Source organism: Pleuronectes platessa, chromosome 20 (assembly GCF_947347685.1).
Source record: "Pleuronectes platessa chromosome 20, fPlePla1.1, whole genome shotgun sequence".
Lineage (NCBI taxonomy): Eukaryota > Metazoa > Chordata > Actinopteri > Pleuronectiformes > Pleuronectidae > Pleuronectes > Pleuronectes platessa.
In genome coordinates, this window is record NC_070645.1 from 15,009,273 (window position 1) to 15,026,727 (window position 17,455).

At 43.3% G+C, this 17,455-nt stretch overlaps 1 protein-coding gene and 1 long non-coding RNA gene across 4 annotated transcripts in view; both read right to left on the reverse strand.

The window, feature by feature from the left end:
* Positions 1–3,178: 3,178 nt before the first annotated feature.
* Positions 3,179–4,176, reverse strand: LOC128425995 (uncharacterized). The gene is made up of 2 exons (XR_008333211.1): positions 3,917–4,176; positions 3,179–3,813 (listed from the first exon to the last, which is right to left on the reverse strand). It is a non-coding gene; the product is annotated as an uncharacterized LOC128425995 (long non-coding RNA).
* Positions 4,177–4,638: 462 nt separating this feature from the next.
* plxdc2b (plexin domain containing 2b) overlaps positions 4,639–17,455 on the reverse strand; it is a 73,146-nt gene continuing 60,329 nt past the window's right edge. For all 3 annotated transcript variants that reach the window (XM_053412494.1, XM_053412495.1, XM_053412496.1), the window contains exons 10-14: positions 14,753–14,813; positions 14,418–14,571; positions 11,409–11,447; positions 8,693–8,850; positions 4,639–8,476 (exon numbers count right to left, since the gene is read on the reverse strand). In XM_053412494.1, the coding sequence (XP_053268469.1) occupies positions 8,354–8,476; positions 8,693–8,850; positions 11,409–11,447; positions 14,418–14,571; positions 14,753–14,813 (535 nt within the window). In that variant the 3' untranslated portion in view covers positions 4,639–8,353. The remainder of the gene's footprint in view (positions 8,477–8,692; positions 8,851–11,408; positions 11,448–14,417; positions 14,572–14,752; positions 14,814–17,455) is intronic.

Below are 17,455 nucleotides of genomic sequence, written 5' to 3' on the forward strand. Positions count from 1 at the left end.
GGGTTGACTGGCCATCTGGCATACCGGGCATCGTCCCGGTGGGCCGTTGACCAAATGTGGGCCGGTCTGGTCCGCTATGTTTTTGTTTTTTTTCTCTTCTTCCTCTCTAAATTCCCTCCAATTGGGCCGGCCAATTGGCTACAGAGGGCTAGCAGTGTGTTTCCAGCATCGACACATATTATTGGTCTATTGTTTGTAATGGTCAATCAATCATGGGCTGACAGGCTCAGAGAGCCCTGACAGTGCTGTCAATCACAACACAAACCAGGGTGGGGCGGGACCTCATGCTATTGGCGGGGGAGTCGCGGGACGGGCTGCTGCTGAGACAGAAACTTAAAATGGATGAGAAGAGTGAAAAACGCCCGGGTGGCGCTGAGAAGAATCGGAGAAAAAAAGCTGAAGTCTCTGGAGGTGGAGGCTGCTAAATGTGCCAAACTGACGGACCTGTTTGGTGCCGGGTTCACCAGCCCAGCAGCAGCAGGTGCGCCGGGAGACGAGCGAGGAGGACTCGACAATGATGAGCGAGTGGAGGCAGACATGGTAAGTAACGTTGGCATGGGGCTGGCTAGGCTACATTTTTTAGACATGTCCAAAACAAAGTAGAAAACGTTTTTGATTTTGTTTTAATATGCCGAAATGTGATATTATGGGTTATTATTGTTCAGATGATTTAGCTAAGCTAGCTAAGAGCTGCTAACGTCGTTTACTGTTGCCATAGCAACAGTAAACTTTCTGAGCTGTAAATAGAGATGAGAGTGCTTATGTGTTGATCCTTAATGGTGTGATCATGTACACTAAATGATCAATTATTACAGGTTGTTGTGATATATTTGAGGAGTCGTTCTCCCTCTGTTTTATATGTGGACATTTGGGACCACTGTTAGAATTTGGTAAGTTTATCATGTATTTTTTTATGTATAAATTCATACTTCATAATTATAATAATTTTCAAAAGGTTTTAAAAGAAACACACATCCAAAAAGTTGTCAACTCTAGGTGCAGGACAGAGGAAAACATTTTCTTTATTTTTCAGACATTATAATGTATCCATGTCCTTCTCAGGTTGACCACTTGACATGTGAGAGCCTGAGGAGTTGTTCCCCCTCTGTCCATGTACCAAAGTTTGTCTGTTGAGTCTCCTCTAGTCTGGTGAGTTTATCATTTTTTATATTTTATGAAATCATACTTAATTTGTGATGATTAGAGACATTATAATGTATCCATGTCCTTCTCAGGTTGACCACTTGATATGTGAGAGCCTGAGGAGTTGTTTTCCAGACACAGGTAGAGCTAACAGGGGCGACACCCTGGGCCTGCCCTTTTGGGCTGGGCTTCAGCTGCAGATCTAAAGGCTGCTTCCAGGGGCATGGGGCCCTCAGCCTTTGTTTTCTTTGCTTCTGCACCTTACAACATACATCACACCTTATTTTCACACATCCAAACACTGTTTACACCACTGACACGTAACATATTTTACACATCCCACTACGTAGTTAGAGCTATCTTGATTTGGGGTTAAATAAACTTACTTTTGGCTTGAGAGGTTTGTGTGTGGCCTCCCTTCTTGTTGCCATCTTTGAGCGAGGTGGTAACAGTAGTATGCATGAGAGAAGACGCCGCGAGATTTGTGGACTTCTATGTGGTGTCCGCTGATAATGTAGTGGGCTGGTCTGGACAGACAATGCCAGGGCTGAATTTTTGTCCCAGTCCACCCCTGACAACAATGTTTGTCAGTAGGACTTCCTGATATCTTCCTCAATGATGAATGGACACACATTCTGTTCATCCACCGACTGCCCTACCTTACACATGGCATGAGAGTATGATTTTGAAGGTCAGATTTCAAAAACATCTCAGAGTTAATTTTTACTGTTTTAGATTCTTAGTACTGGAGATCCTTAACATCTTTCTGTCTAAAGTCGATTTTAGGTCTATTTAAGAAGACGTGTACTGTTTGTAGTGATCTATTAATGCAGAATGCAACAAATTGGCAGCTAACATGGTCTATCAATGAGGCCTAACTGGTTTGACCGCTATAGAGGCTTTTGGAATATATTCACTTTATATGAACGGCATATCAACGACAATAAAGAACCAATGTCTGCTGCAGATGTTCTTTAGAAATTTGTATTATTGTACAAAGATAACAAGAACTGTACGAGTAACCTTTTGTACTTCATTTCTTTGTCAACATAACACACCATTCATTATGTAAGAGAAGTTTTTTATGAGATCAAATTCTGACCGGATGTTTTGACAGATTCTTCTTCAGCATGTCTTACAGTGCAGGGCTGTAATATTAATGTTGCTCTCTGTCCTGCACCTCACATCACCTCTCTGTTCCTCTGGTAACTCAGACCAAATGCTTTCCTGAAAATCCATGTCATATTTATACTGTATTTTGGCAAACTGTGTGCACACAGCAGCACTGGATGATCTTGAGTCTTTACTTTGTTGCTCACACTGTGAGTTATATCAGTCATTATAAGAGTGAAGTCCTCGCAAAGAGATGTAATCCCTGACACAGCCAATATTTTCTACATTATTAGAAATAGCTCAGTTTGTTTAAACCCCTGCTTATCAAACAAAATGGAAAAAACTATTCTTCTCAGGTTCCTTTTCATCCTCTAATGCAATAAAGAGAAGAACTGAAAATAAAATCGACTGCATTAAATTACTACCAAAGATGTTGGCTTCTAAAGGCATGCACAGGTATTTATTTTACAGTAATGTGCTTCTTTTAAATGATAAACAGTGTAGTATATGAGGAATAATGCATCTTAATTATCTTGACAGACACATAATGGTTTCGGGTCTTTCTAAAAAAATTAAGCATTTAAATCCAGAGCCTAAATTAGCGAAGTAAATTGTGAAATTTTAAAAATCTATTTTAGTCAATCAGCGGAATGGAAATATATTATCAGGTGCATGTAGAATATATATGTAGAGTATTTCTTTCTTTCTCTCTCTTTCTACATTTCTTGTCTGTTTGTAGTACTTTTGTGTGTCTCTCTGTAGCCATTTTGTGCCACTTCAGACTTGTGTTGTGTCTCTTAGTCTTTTTTTTGTCTGTTTGCAGTGGATTTGTGTCAAATTGTATTTGTTTGGTTAATCTTTATAGTTATTTTTAGTTTCTTGGTAGTTGTTTGTTCTGCCTTAAAAGATATAAAACAAGCACGACGATCTCCATGACTTTTATAACTTCAGACGACAAGAAATAGCAAGTAACGATTCAAAGGGAGCAAACAACATGGAACCTCGAACAAACACAGGAGAAATGATACATGTAAAATGATTTAGAACAGTCAATTATATTAATGATTAGATAATAAGATATAACAAATACGATTCTTAGTTTCAAAATGTACTCAAAGGAGAGACGTTTAAATGTGCAAGAGTACTGACATTGACAAATGTGACAACTGAAACAATAACATTTGTATTGGAAGCTATCAAATCTGCACCATCAGCAAACGTAGTCATCCTTATAAATCCTAAACATCTCATTTAATTCAATTCAAAAATATATCAGGCAGCACTATTTTGACATGTGACCATCAAATACTACAAATTGCAGCACTGACTGAGCTTTCTCATAGGTTTGACCCAATAGTTAATACTTTCTCTGGGCTTCAGAAGAGAGTTTCCCTTTAAGTGCCACAATAAGAATCCTTTTCCAACAGGTTGGACATCTCCATCCAGGACAGGTCCCACTGCACCTCCGTCACATCCAACTTGGTGGCAGGAAGCACCCCTGCTGGAACTTCCTGTTTGGAAACTGGCCAGCAGCTCCAAGTGCAGAACTTCTGGTACCTTCAGGAAAATACAACAGGCAGTGAATCATTTACTTCACCACCTGTTGGACTTGTCGTTCATGCAGTAGAAAGTAGGAAGTCAAGACGGATGTTCAGCTGACCTCTGTCCGGTCTCACTGATAACCAGCTCTCTGGACTCTGCAGTTGTCTGACGTGGGACGCACACCTGTAGAAGCCTTCATCTTCCCGTGTCACATTCTTAAGAGTCATCTTTATGACTCGGTCTGAACCGGACGAACTGTTAGAGTCAATCAATGCTCCGTTTTTAAAGAAGCTGGTTTGTTTGTGTTTGCCGCTCTGATGCTGACAACACAAGGTGACATCGTCACCCGTAAACACAGGGGAGGCTTGGGTCTTCAGAATGATGTCGCCATCTGTGGAAGAAAAATAGAAGGCAAGATTGAACTCCTACTTCTTTTAGCCCCCCCTTTCTTTCAACCCTAGAAACGCCCCTGATCAGCGCTGATACAGATCATCAGGGCCGTCTCTCGGGACTCTGGGGGCCCCAGGCAAAAGGGACTTCAGGGCACCTACATTGGACCAAACCGACTTCCCAAGTTATAATGGTTTTGTCAAAGATGGTGTGGCATTGGTTGTCTTGAAGGAATTTGCGACCATTGCACTCACTTGGTTGTAAAGTAAATAATATAAAGAGAAACACTAACTAACAACCAGAACCACAACTTAATCTGTACCAAAATAATATTTTGGGATTTTTGCATGATGCAAATCGATTATGTATATATATTTTTTAGAGTGCTCATACAATCCAGAAATACTATCTAAAGTTTGCTAAGAAAAAAAAAAAAGCATTTTTACACAATTGTGACTTTTTAACAACATTGTTTATTATCTTAAATGTAAGCAAAACAACAGTAGTTACAGAAATTACAGACAGCCATGATACTGTGTGGTTTTTATTGTGTGCTGTGGATCGCCATGATAACGTGTACAAAACAAAGCCGGGAGGGAAAAGAAAAATCCCAATTCTCATTTCTTCACACTGAGCTCTTCACATTCAGCTCGAGCCTTCGTCATTCGCTCCAACCCGAGAGTCTGAGGATGAAGAGCGGCACACAGCAGGTACCCATAGCAACAACAGCACTCGTCATCATCTAAAACGACACGTTGGGAAAGTGGGAGTGGGAGCAATTAGTCGAGTGATGGTTTCTGCTGCTCCACAACCTCCTGTTGCGTCATCGTAAGTGCTTTCAACTCAGCCACATTCTCCGCCTGCACTTTGAGAACGGATCACACTTGGTGCTTCAGGTGGCAGCGGACGACACACAGATGTTCCTAACATCCTCCGAGAGCATCTCTTCACATGGTTAGAATCTGATAAGATTTTAAAGGAGACACATTATGTGCATATTTAGGTTCATTAATTCAATTGGGTTATTACTTGAAAAGGCTAATGTTAAGAAAACATAATCTTCATTCTGTCCCATTTCTGCAGCTCCTCTCTTCAGCCTCTGTCTCGAACACTTAGTTTTAGCTCCTGTCCGTTTAAGGACCACCCAAATTATCCCTGTCTGCTCTGATTGGTCAACTTTGTAAGGGGATGACAAAAAACAACAACTATATAACCCACCGGAGGCAAAGAAACACTGAAAAAGCATCATATGTCTCCTTTAAAAAATATCTGTAGGCAGTGGCCTGATGAATGAAACCATCAGCTCTCTCCCGGACGCTGCAGGAAGTTATGAGGAGTCATAAAATATATGGTTTTAAAATCAGAGGTTTGTTCTCTCAGGCCGACACCAGTGAGAGTTATGACGGAGGGACAGGTTTGATGAATGGACACAGCCAGTGAGTCATTGATTTGGTATTCAGACATTGTGGCGCTTGTGTATCTTTGGGTGTGTAGCGAGGATTAAAGGCGCTCATCACATTTAGATCGTAGATTTTGATGGGAGGCGGCCTCCAGCCAAGCCACGCCTCCTTGGTTACTGTTGCTATGCTTGTCGAGCTTTCTGTTCTCCAACGTAAGTCACGTGATCGATGTCGTGTTTTATTTTTGAAACGATCATGCTGGCAGATTCACCTGTTTAATTTTTTTTAATTAATTTGTCAAACAATGTCTTTGTGCCAAATTAGAAAGAATACTGTTTATGTCCAACTGATGTTTCCAGCTCCCAAAGACACATATTAGAAGCTACCTATAATAAAAACAAAAGTTATTTTGTTCCTTTAATAAGCATAAGCCGAAAGGTTTTCAGGAAGAGGACTCATTAACTGACTGGTCTGGCAAAGGTAACTAACTTTAACCCTGGTGTATAATACGCTCTTGGCTTAACCAGATCTTGCTGCTGTTCTGATGCTGTTTTCAGAATATAAGAACTCTTCTAACCGGCTGTAAGGAAAAGATTTGACCTGCTGCATGATAAAACTGATGAGCCCAACTTGGGGGGTAACCACCATCTTTGTTTTAATTAACAGAAGTGCAGTTTTCTTTGTTATAATTCCACATTTTGAAGGGATTCTGAAAACACAGCACAAACAATTGGAAGTGTTTTAAAATCAGGTTAATTATATTTTAGAGACTTAACAGGTTGTTTTACATTCTAAACTGATAACGCACCCCAAAGCTGATTGGATGATCACTGTTGGTGGGAGGGTTTTAGAGGAACAACATAGTCAATGGCAGCTGTTTCCCACCACTGGGCTGTTTGATGTGTGTGGTGGTATTCTGGGTAATGAGGTGGCGCCGAGGGGAGACTGAGGTAAATGCTGGAAAATAAAACACGCTCAGATGCTGAATAGTCTTTGGTTTCAATGTGATGCTGACAAAGTGTGAATAGAATAAAATAAAAAAATATCCAGGTGCATTTTCAGTGTCAAACTGAACGGGGGTGATATTGCACGTTTAATTTGTCAGTAGGATTCCAGGATATCGATGGCGTCGGTAAGATGAATCTACAATCGTTGGTGTAAAACATGATTTTGTCTTAAAAAAGAATGTCTAACAGTAGAAATGAGAGTTTGAATTTGCTCAGTCTGAAGCTGCGAGTTTTGATCGGTGACAGAAACGATTGGAACAATATTCACATTTAGGTAAAAAAAGTACAGAAAAAAAGGCCACTCATAAAAAATAAAGTTCTCCAGTACTATTACTGCTATTCTACAAATGTTCGCCATGGATTACCTGAATCTGCAAATGTTTTGGCCTCGGTATGTACATGTGTGCGTTTGTATTGATGAGTTGCTCGTGATTGTTAAACATGGACACACAACTGGTTATGCTGGCAACAAACTTGGAAAAGGAAACTACACTGTGAAAAAAGAATAATCAAGAAAACTCCAATGTATCCAGATACTTAAGATTCAAATCAATAAGAATCAAGTGTGCAGAGCCAGCTCAAACGTACGCACCCGTAAAGCAGGTGGATATCCAGTCTCTTGTGTAAACCGCTCTCTTCTGCATCCACACACACTCACACACACTCACACACACTCTCACACACAACCACACACACACTTACACCTTAGAAAATATATTCACACTCACAAGCGCCTGTCTTGCAATTTTGCATTAGAACCACATGTCAAATGAGAAAAAAAAAAGAAATGTGCATGGGAAAAAATGTGCAAACCCTCATCAGGGAAAGAAAATGGCACGGCAGTGATGAGAAAAAAAATAATAAACAAAATGCAGAAAACTGAAAACCAAAATGGTCTCAATGACAAAAAGGAATCAAACAACCAATCGAAAAAGAGAGAAGGAAAGAGCTTGCCCATCACCCACTCAAAAAAGGAAACCCCACCGATATATAATCTCAGTGAACAAAAAAAAACTAAAAAACATCTTACACTTAATTTCTCAGTAAAATGAAAACCAGCCGAACATCACGAGGTGTTTCAGAGCTTCTCTCTGACGGGAGGAGGCTCAGCTCGAGTCGCATCACGCGGCCTGGGCCTGGGCCTGTGGAAAAGTCAATCACGTCTGCTGGTTGTATTGAAAAAGCAATACAGACGGTCTGTACAGATACATGTGCCAACCCCCCCGTGAAAACAACAGACAGAGAGAAGAAAAGAAAAGAGGGGCGAAACCCTGATGGATATACAAAGGCCTATACTGTATAACCCCACCGACAATAGAGTGGAAAAATCTCTGCTCACATACTCTGTAATTGTTTCAGAAAATATAGATATTGTATAATTCACCCTGCTACCCCCCCCCATCACACACGCCAGCAGCAGCCGGGCCGTACAATCCCTCCATGGCAACGTGACAGCAGCTGAAGAAACTCTGGACCAATGGAGACCGAGGTGGTGATGTGGAGGCTGTTCCCTCCGTCGGTCGGTTCCTGGCATTACGTCTGTCTGGAATCGGCTTTCAGGGGTTTTCTCGCTGCATCCTGTCTCATCTAGCGCTCAATGGGCCGGCACGTCAAGTCTACAGGAGTCCACGCCGGGCTCCTCCGGTGACGAGCAGATCCTGGAGGGTCCTGGTGGAGGAGGAGGAGGATGTAGAGAACCGGCACGGGGAGGAGGGGTGGGGAGGAGGCAGCAGGGATGCGGACACCCCCACCTCCCCCTCAGCACTGCTCGGACACGATGAAGCCGTCCTTCTCCTGGCCGCCCACCGGCTCCACCTCCGCGTAGGCCGGGTGACCTGACCCCCGGCGGAACTTCATGGCCGGCCACCTGCTCGGGCGTCTCTGCAGTGGGGGGAGAAGAGAGAATCAGTGTAATGCAGGTCAGAGTGTCAATAAATGCAATAAAGGTCAGAGTGTCATCAAGGGTAAAGGTGGGAGCTGAGTCCTGTGACATTCTCTGATAGCTGACACAGCAATATCAAGTCCATCTCTGACCTTTGGAAAGAGAAGGCAACAAGTATGAAAGCACCAGAACAGCTACGGTGTTGCTGTACGCACCTCGATGAGGAAGAGGCTGGCGGCGGAGGTGGGGTGATGGTAGATGTAGACGGTGATCAGGACACCAGCGATCATGACGAGCATCACCAGCAGGATACCGAGGATCAGGCCGGTGTGCAGAGGGTGTGTTCCAGGCTTCCTGCCCACAGCGCTCTCAGCTGAAAAAATAAATATGACATGAGGTGCATATGGTTAGTAATGTTTGATAAACTTAAAATCTCTTTGCTCACGTTGCTTTAATACTGGGTTATTGGTAAAAACAAAACAAAAAACGGTTCCCTTGTTGACCAGCAGGGGGCAGTCACACTTCACCAGTTTCCCGCTCTTTAAAATGGGGATAATTGTTGTCAGAGTTTTTCTAAATGTCACCAAATTAAAAAAAAGGACAGATATTTTATCTCAGGAGATATAAAGTGACATTTCTACTGTAAATCTTCCCATGTTACAAAATGTACTTTATTTAATACGGTCAAATTCTGTGATTTCCTTCAATTTGAGAGAGGATTCAAGGTTTTAGATTCTTTAGTCTCTAGCTCTCCTCTGTTTGTGTATTCATGTGCAGCTCTCCTCTCTCGCAGAAGAGGTAATCCAATGCCAAGGTTGGCGGCGTATGGTCCTGATAGGAGCAGGAAGCCGGCCTATAGATAATGTCTTGGCCTCCAGTCCTGGCGCTGCTAACTGAAGAGGTTTGTATGTAGTGACTGCATAATGAGCCCGTCCTTCAGCGCGCCCTGGAAGTCCCCACTCGTCTTTTTTAAGTACTTTCTCTGCTGCACAGTGCTGGAGCCACCCAGAAGGTGCTGTGGAGTTCTTCTGAAGGTGATAAGAGAGTCCTCTAACCTGTTGGTAATCTTTGTTTGCATCTACGGAGAAAACACACAGACTCCTCCCCATATTTAAGTAGCCACTCCCCCCGGCCCACCGCCTCATTGATTTCCAGCAAAGACAAGAGAGAGAAAGCAAATGTCTGAGTCAGTAGCTCCAGACTTTTACCAGAACTTTTCCTTCCAGTCCTCTTAGTGAAATAGGAACATTTCCAGAGAATGAAGTTTCTAACATGCGATGGATGCAGAACTGGAAAAACAACATTTTAGGATGAATTCCAGCCCCCAACCCCAAAACCCTTTGAAGTATAAGTGATGAAAACTCAGTCATACTTTTCAGAGAACTTGAACAACAGAGAAAAGGACACGGTGACATTTTCCCTGTTGTGTGTAATCCTCGTGCTCACAGTCTGAGGAGGAGACTTTATATTTATTTTTCTCAGAAAACACATTTTCCCCGTGTTTATATGTCAGAGCTACAGAGACCGTGAGTCATCTCTCGAGGAGCTGGAAGCACAAACAATGTGACGATGTGCTATGTCTGCGGCGTTCCTAGGTTAGCGGGGGGGGACATGATGAAACACAGCGGGGACACACCCGGCAGCTAGACATCCAGTGGGAGGTCTCTGAAGACCCTCCGGGGCAGAGTGGGACACACTGTCCTCCGCTTTGTCCTAACAGTTCAAACCTGAGGAGACTGCTGTCCATCAGTGTTTACCCAGAGCTCTTCGACAATGCTTTAGAGATTATTTGGAGAGGACAATGAGAGCTGTGGAAAAGCAGCCAACTTTTCTTTTTCAGTTCCACAGATGTTCTCAGTTGTTCTCCTACTCGGCCATAATGGGTTTGAGGAGGCCAACAACAGAAACTGAGAGGAACCGACAGTATAACTCAGCCTCTGTAGAAATAGATGCTGCAGATCGGTGGTGTTGAGTAGACACCTCCTGAGCCAAGATGGCTCAATCCTGTTTCAGCTGTATTCACCTCACCGACATTGACCTTACAGTCAAGGTCAAATAGCGTTGTAGTGTAACTTACTTTTCACCTTGAATAAGGTTTTTTAAAGGGATGTGTTGAAAAAACGGTTTGAAACATAGGGAAAGAAATTCAGAGAGATATCATCACAGTGCCGGGCACCGACTCGCGTTCGCTCAGGTGATGGGACACATGCAGCGTCGCTGTAATGGAAGTGAGATGGAAGCGGCAGATTTACGATTTCCTCTCAGGCAGGAAACCAAATATTTGGGAGGCCGTGTCCAAAACAAACTGATAGAATTGGAAATCACAGTTTGGGATGTTTTGCACATTACATACACTGAAGCAATTTGTTGCTCCATAGAACTGAAAACAACACATTTGTGGCAGGTAGGTGACACTGTGTGGCATTTTCATTAATCTTTCAAATAGATTTTTAGGATCCCTATTAGATGTTGTGGAGCATCAGCTACTCGCAAAGAAAAAATTAAGTGATATCAGTTTAACCACTTGAAAACCAGCAACTATGATAACAACATGAGAAAAGTTTTACAAATGAAATTCTTTCTCTAAACGCATTATATTCATAACATTTAACATGTTGCCTTTGTGTCTTTTAGGAAAACCTTTAAAACAAAGTAAAGACTCTGCTCTCCTCCTGCTTTTCCCTCACACAGTCCCAGACACTGTAATTGACCCTGAGAGGAAAGTAAAGTGTGAGAGTCGACTGCTGGACTAAGTTTATCAGCTGATTAAACCACACGTCCTCCAAAAAGATCAAAAAGCAATCAGGGACCAATACCTTAATGATGCAAACAAAACAAGACACACAACAAACACACAACACACACACACACACACACACACACACACATACACACACACACACACACACACACACACACACACACACCTACCCTGGTTGTCTCGGAGATGCAGAGCGATCTTGGTATCATCTGCGGAGACAGAGACAGAAACAGACACGAGCGTCAGACAAAGTGATCAATATTTCTCTTTGTAGTTTGTTTTCCAACGGTCGGAGTAAATAAACAACCCCCCCGAGGGTCCCATAATGAGATTAAGCTTCTTTCATTAGTGAACCGTCTTCCTTTCAACATTTAATTTACTATACTTACAATCTGATTAAAAATGCATGCTTTGAATATAATGGCTTGGTATACATAATTCAACACACTCGAGGAGTCTGGGGTTAACTATACGTGCGAGATATGGAAATGTGGCGTGACCCACTTCTTCGAAGGGTAGCGGGCGTTCACACCAGCCATAGGATTCGCATTATGCAAATTCAGCACATACACACACAGAGAGATTTCAATGAATGATTTATTTCTATTTCACTTCTCAAAAGGAGCAAAGGCAGACACATCTTTGGCGTCGGAACAAATCATTAAGTGAGATGTGGAGCATAAAGTTTAGTCAATCACTCTGAAGTGAAGGCTCTAATTTATGTTCAAGGAAAAGAAGCATTTCTGTACCTGCTTATTTTATCCTGGAAGTACTTCATACTAGAAATGAATCAAATCAATCTTAAGTGCTTAATTTTATGTATAAAAAATGTTATTGGTTGACAGATATGAGCCTTTCACTGACATATTGTTTTCTCGATTATATTTGCCGATAAGTAAACTTATTTTACAGAAATTGTTTCAACCCAAACTGAACAAGAATTTACTGCAGGAATGTCGTGTTATCCAATCCTGAAAGAAATGACATCATAGGTTTTCTCACCCAAACACCAACACAGATACCATTTTCTTTTCTTCTCACTTCAACTTTATTTCCCACCCAGCTGCAGGTTGACGGCGAGAGCATGAGCCACCCAGCCTGCCCTCTAACCTGACCTTTGACCCCTGCAGCTGAAGATACCGCTGAAGGAAAACTGATCCTCTGTACATGTCAACAGTCGGGAGTTTTTCGGGGTTGGCTTCCCAACAAATACCACAGTATGACCCCTAGATCTCCTCTACACCCACACACACACACACACCAAAGGCATTTTACTCCTCTCGCCACACCCTGGTTTGATGTGTAAGACGACTTGTCGTGTTTTGCCTCACAGCTGGACAGCTTTCACAGCCGATCCAAACTCGCTGCCTCCATCCCCATCACAGCGGTCCACGAGACACCCAGCTGCGATGGAGCGTCCATTCAAACACACAGCCCCCGTGACCGAGGTGCATTAGAGAAAAACACCGGCTCCTGCCTCGGTTAGTGCTGGAAGTAAATGCCTTTTTGAGAAAATGAAATAATGGACAACTGAGGCCTGAACGTGGGAGGCTTTAAAAAGCTCAACAATGGAGGTGGAGTAAAACTGCAGACACAGCAACTCTGCACAAAACAGTCTCTTCACAAATCACATTTTCAGGAGCATTTTTATGGAATTCATCATTTTGAAAGAAGCCTGAGATGCAATGAGCAGAAGGATTGAATTGTGGGTTTCATAACTTAAATGTATAGTCTGGTCTATGTCCCATCCACTAACATGGAGGAAGGATTTAAAACATGTACTGCAGCCAGCCACTCGGTGACGTGTGGCTTCACTTTGGTGTTGCAGTCACTTCATCCATCTTTATACAGTCTACAATTGACCCACAGTGACTTGACTTTATCTGACAGAACCTGAGTCGTTAACTGGCTCCTTCATTTCATTTTGATTCAGCTGCCTCACATCTGGAGCTGATTAAGATAAAATGCCCATTGACTCAAAAACGGTTCCCGAAAAGCCATAAAAAGTAGAAGGAGGTGAAAATGGGCCCAATAAATCCAGCCCTCTGTAGCTTCTAGCTTCCTCACTTCTCCAGAGACAGAGGAGAAATAAATGGAAGTAAACAAACTTTAGAGGACACCTTGGTCGTTTTCCTATCATCAGCAGAAGCATTCCGTCTGCTCCTGTTCCAGGAGGATTTGCATCAGATGATGCAGAGATTATTCTGCAGTATGGTCCGGGGTTAGGCTCCTGCTGGGGTGCAGTGAATCATGTGCTTCAGGCTTTAAACCGCAATATCAAAAGAGCACGACCTGCCAGACCTCTGCTGAGTGAGGAGGAGAAACTGAACGCCGAGGAAGAAGAGGAAGTGAAGCACATCAGGACTGACGCATGAAGTATTCTAGCTTTGGATACATATCCTGTTAAAGTTTGGTTGAAAACATATGTGACCGATTTTAGATTTTTATTTAACCTTTAGGGAATCAACAATGAAAGAAAAAGCAAGAAAGTTTTTCTTTAAGTTTGTTGTCAGACTTGGGGAAGACAGAGTTTTAGTTTTACATTTACCATTTGGCACTTTTGAGCATAAGGCTGATATAACCATACATTGTTTTATATTTTTGGTGCTTTGTGTATTTTAAAATGTCCCTATTTCTAAGTATGCTGTACTGTTTGGAACTGTACTAAATACTCCATGTGATTTACTATTAAACTACTATTACTATTGACTATTCATCCATTAAATTAAAAAAAGGGCAAGCCTCATCGTCAGAGAATGAATGTTCTAGGAGAAGAAGATGTCATCAAACAAAAGACTGGTCTGGAACCAGCAGAGCCAAACAACATAATCACAGGTTTGTGTGGGTGCATCTATTTTGGACTGGTAAGATTTGTCCTGATTCTCTCTGCACTGTTTAAAAAGTGGGTCCAAACGCAGCTGCTGCACTTTGCTCCGCTGCCTGCCATCTGGAATCATTTCTGTTTTATCTTAAGTGGAGAGCTGGAGGGACGCTCTCCCCAAAAGAGACAAGTGTCTTGTTCAGGTTGTAAAAGAGGAAATGCATCAATACCAATAAAGAACGGTTACAGCAAAGGCACTTCATTGAGCATTCTGCCCGGGAAGAGTGTCCATTAGCAGTTTAAACAAAGCTCTGGGCTCTGACACACTGTGCACCGTGGCATTGTTCCAGCTCTTTACCTTCGGTGGGGACACTGGTGGGAGGGGGGGTGGTGGAGGGTCGGTCCCGGCCTGAAGTGGCCTCGCTGCTCCTGGTCGTTGTTTTGGCGACAGCAGTGGTGGTGAAGGGGTAGAGGGATGTTGTGTCCATGATGTCGCACATCTTGTCCTTGGTCTGAAAGATGACAGATGTCTCAAGTGTGTGCTCTCTTTCCAAAGGAACAGTAATTAAGTGGAGCTACAGCCGACTGCATCTATCATCCAGGAAGCTCCATCACACACACACACACTAGTGTTTATCTCCATGAGCCAGCTGGATGAAATCCCTCTGGTCATCACACATCTGGAACACTCACCTCATCTGGACAGCTGTTGTCCACCCAGTCCTGCCGATGGCGGTCGAAGCCACTGGAACATCTGGGGGAAGAGGAAACCACTGTCAGAGTGGAGCTTTAAGCCAATTACCACTAAGCACAAACAACAGTGGAGGTGATGGGAGTTCCATTGGTTTTAGGTCTTAAACTGAAGTTTTGGACAAATAATCTTGCCCTTATAAAATGTCTAAGGATCATTGAAGTTACTACAGTTCATTCTTCATTCTGGGAACATGGATATCAAATGATAAACACAACACACATGCCCCGGTATGAAAGTAATATACTGTATATATCTCGTTTTTCGACTTTAACGCAATGCAACTATTTACCGAACAACAGCGCCCTCTGCAGCCACACGTCAACTACGCACTACTCACAGGAGATGGTACCTCCTCACCAAAGCTACATAGAACAAGAACATGCAAACTCATTTTGAAAACAGAATAGTGTTGCTTTTAAAACATCTGCACAGCGTTAGGATTCTGTGTGTGTGTGGGGGGGGAGCGGGTCACGGGGCCTTGGAAGACTGTGCATCGTGGTGCGAGACTTCTAATAAACCTCAACAGCCAGACGGTAATCGAGGAGGCAGCTGCTAATCCTCCGTGCTGTAAACGGATCAAAATCATAACTCACCCACTGGTGAACTCGCATTTGGTTCCGTCTCGGCCGATCGGCACAAACAGTCTCCCATCTGGCCCGCACGAGTTAGTATGCAAAGCAGTCGCCACTCTCACACCAGGCTCTGGCTAATAAAGCGTGTTTTTTAAAAGCTTTTGGTTGTCTGCTAATTATCTCTCACTGTAGGTGGATAAATAAAACCAACCTATGACCGACTCACGATGCAGCGGTTTAAATCGAGTCCCCCCCCAGCAGCCCACATCTCTCTACCCAACATAACGTTATGGTAATGACTTTATGCGAGGGAGTCCATTTCCATCTTTCTCCCTCTCTGATCATCCCATTCCTTTTATTCCCCCCCCCCCCCCCCCCCCCCTGTCGGAAAGTTCAGCCTCATCTGCTCAATCAGCCGAGACAGATTCCTCCGCTTAATCCCCCTCTGTTTCCCCCCCCCTGCCTTTCACCCCTCCAAAGAGGGAGGAGAGCGAAGCGGAGTGAGACACAATATCACCGACATGTTTGCCCCAACCTGTCCCTGAAGGGAGCTGGTGTTTTGTTTCCCCTCAATGGCATCGGCCCCAGCCAGTTGCCATCGAATGCAGCCAGCCACGGTGCTTTTAATTAGAAATGCACTGAGGAGCTTCATTTGAATATAAACGACTCCGGGAGGGAGAACGATTCCTTTCCTCCGAGTCTCCCACAGAAGTCGCAGGATGGATGGATTTTATTATTGGGTTTCAATCCCACTTCTTCGGATGCCGCGGAAGATTAATGGAAAACAAACAAGTAGTTCTTCTTTGTTTATCACTGATGAATAACCCAGTACATGAGTGAACTCCAAGTTCTAATCCATGTGATTTACTACTTTGTTGAATTGAATGCATATTCCCCACATTCCCCACACACTGTCACCTCACAGAAAGGTTCCTGGTTCGAATCCCAACTTTCTCAGTGTCTTCCTCCAAACCACTTGCGGATCAGGGTAAGATTTATTGGAGACTCTTATCGGACATCTTGTCTCTGTGCGTCAGTCCTCGATACGGGTGGATTTGCTCAAGCTCCCCCCCCGAGACCCTCAAAGGATAAACGGTATAATGGATGGATCCTCGCACTAAACCTAATTAACCGAAATCAATCACTTCATTTAATCCAGTAGTATTTTCTTCTACTGACATCAGCCTTGTGTGTGTTGTTGCCTCGCCACACATTTGTCATGTTAGCTGTGTTACAAACAAAACAATGGTCACTTATCCACTTGACCAGTGAAAACAAATACTCTGCTGTTGCTGATAATACTAACTTTTAATCTGAATGCAGAAACTTTATTTGTAAAGGAAATGTTTAATATAGTAAATAAAGGAAGTGAATACTTCTTACACCCGGACACGACTGCTGTTGTTGCAGCCCGACCCATTTGTGAGCCAGTAATATGCTATTTCTCAACATGAATGATGCAATAACAGTTTGCTGGGAGACTAAGACGCATTAAAACTCCATATTCATCTCCTAACCAGCCATTAATTTTCAATGAGCTTCATTTGTGATGCTCGCCACATCCCTGCTCTTCCTCCACACACACACGAGCGTCAGGCTGAACGGGCTCTCACGGCTCCCTGGGGTTCCAGCCAATGCTTTATTGACCTGCCTGAACACGGGCTGCACACGTCAGCCTCCGCTAACTGACTGAGCATGAGAGGGGCACCGCGCACTCCAACCGGAGAAGTTCATTAAGGCTGTTCTCTTAAAATGTCAGCGGCTGCCATTAACCCGCCGCCAACGAGGCCGCCGCTGTTTTTAATTAGCACGTGTTTGAAGCGTGTTCGGCTCCTTCAAAGGAAGTGGCTTCAGGATCCAGAGGGCAGAGTCCCACCGAACAGTCAGATATTAACACAGTAAGAGAACTAATTAAAATGAAGCTTAATGAGATCGGTGCCACAGGCATACGGGCGTCCCGCCACAGAGGCCGTCACACGCTGCGAGGAAAAACACTTCCTGGTGTCCCTGCACTGTAAATGAGTTCGTCCCCTTCAAAGGGAAATAATAAATGAAACATGCAGAGTGGTT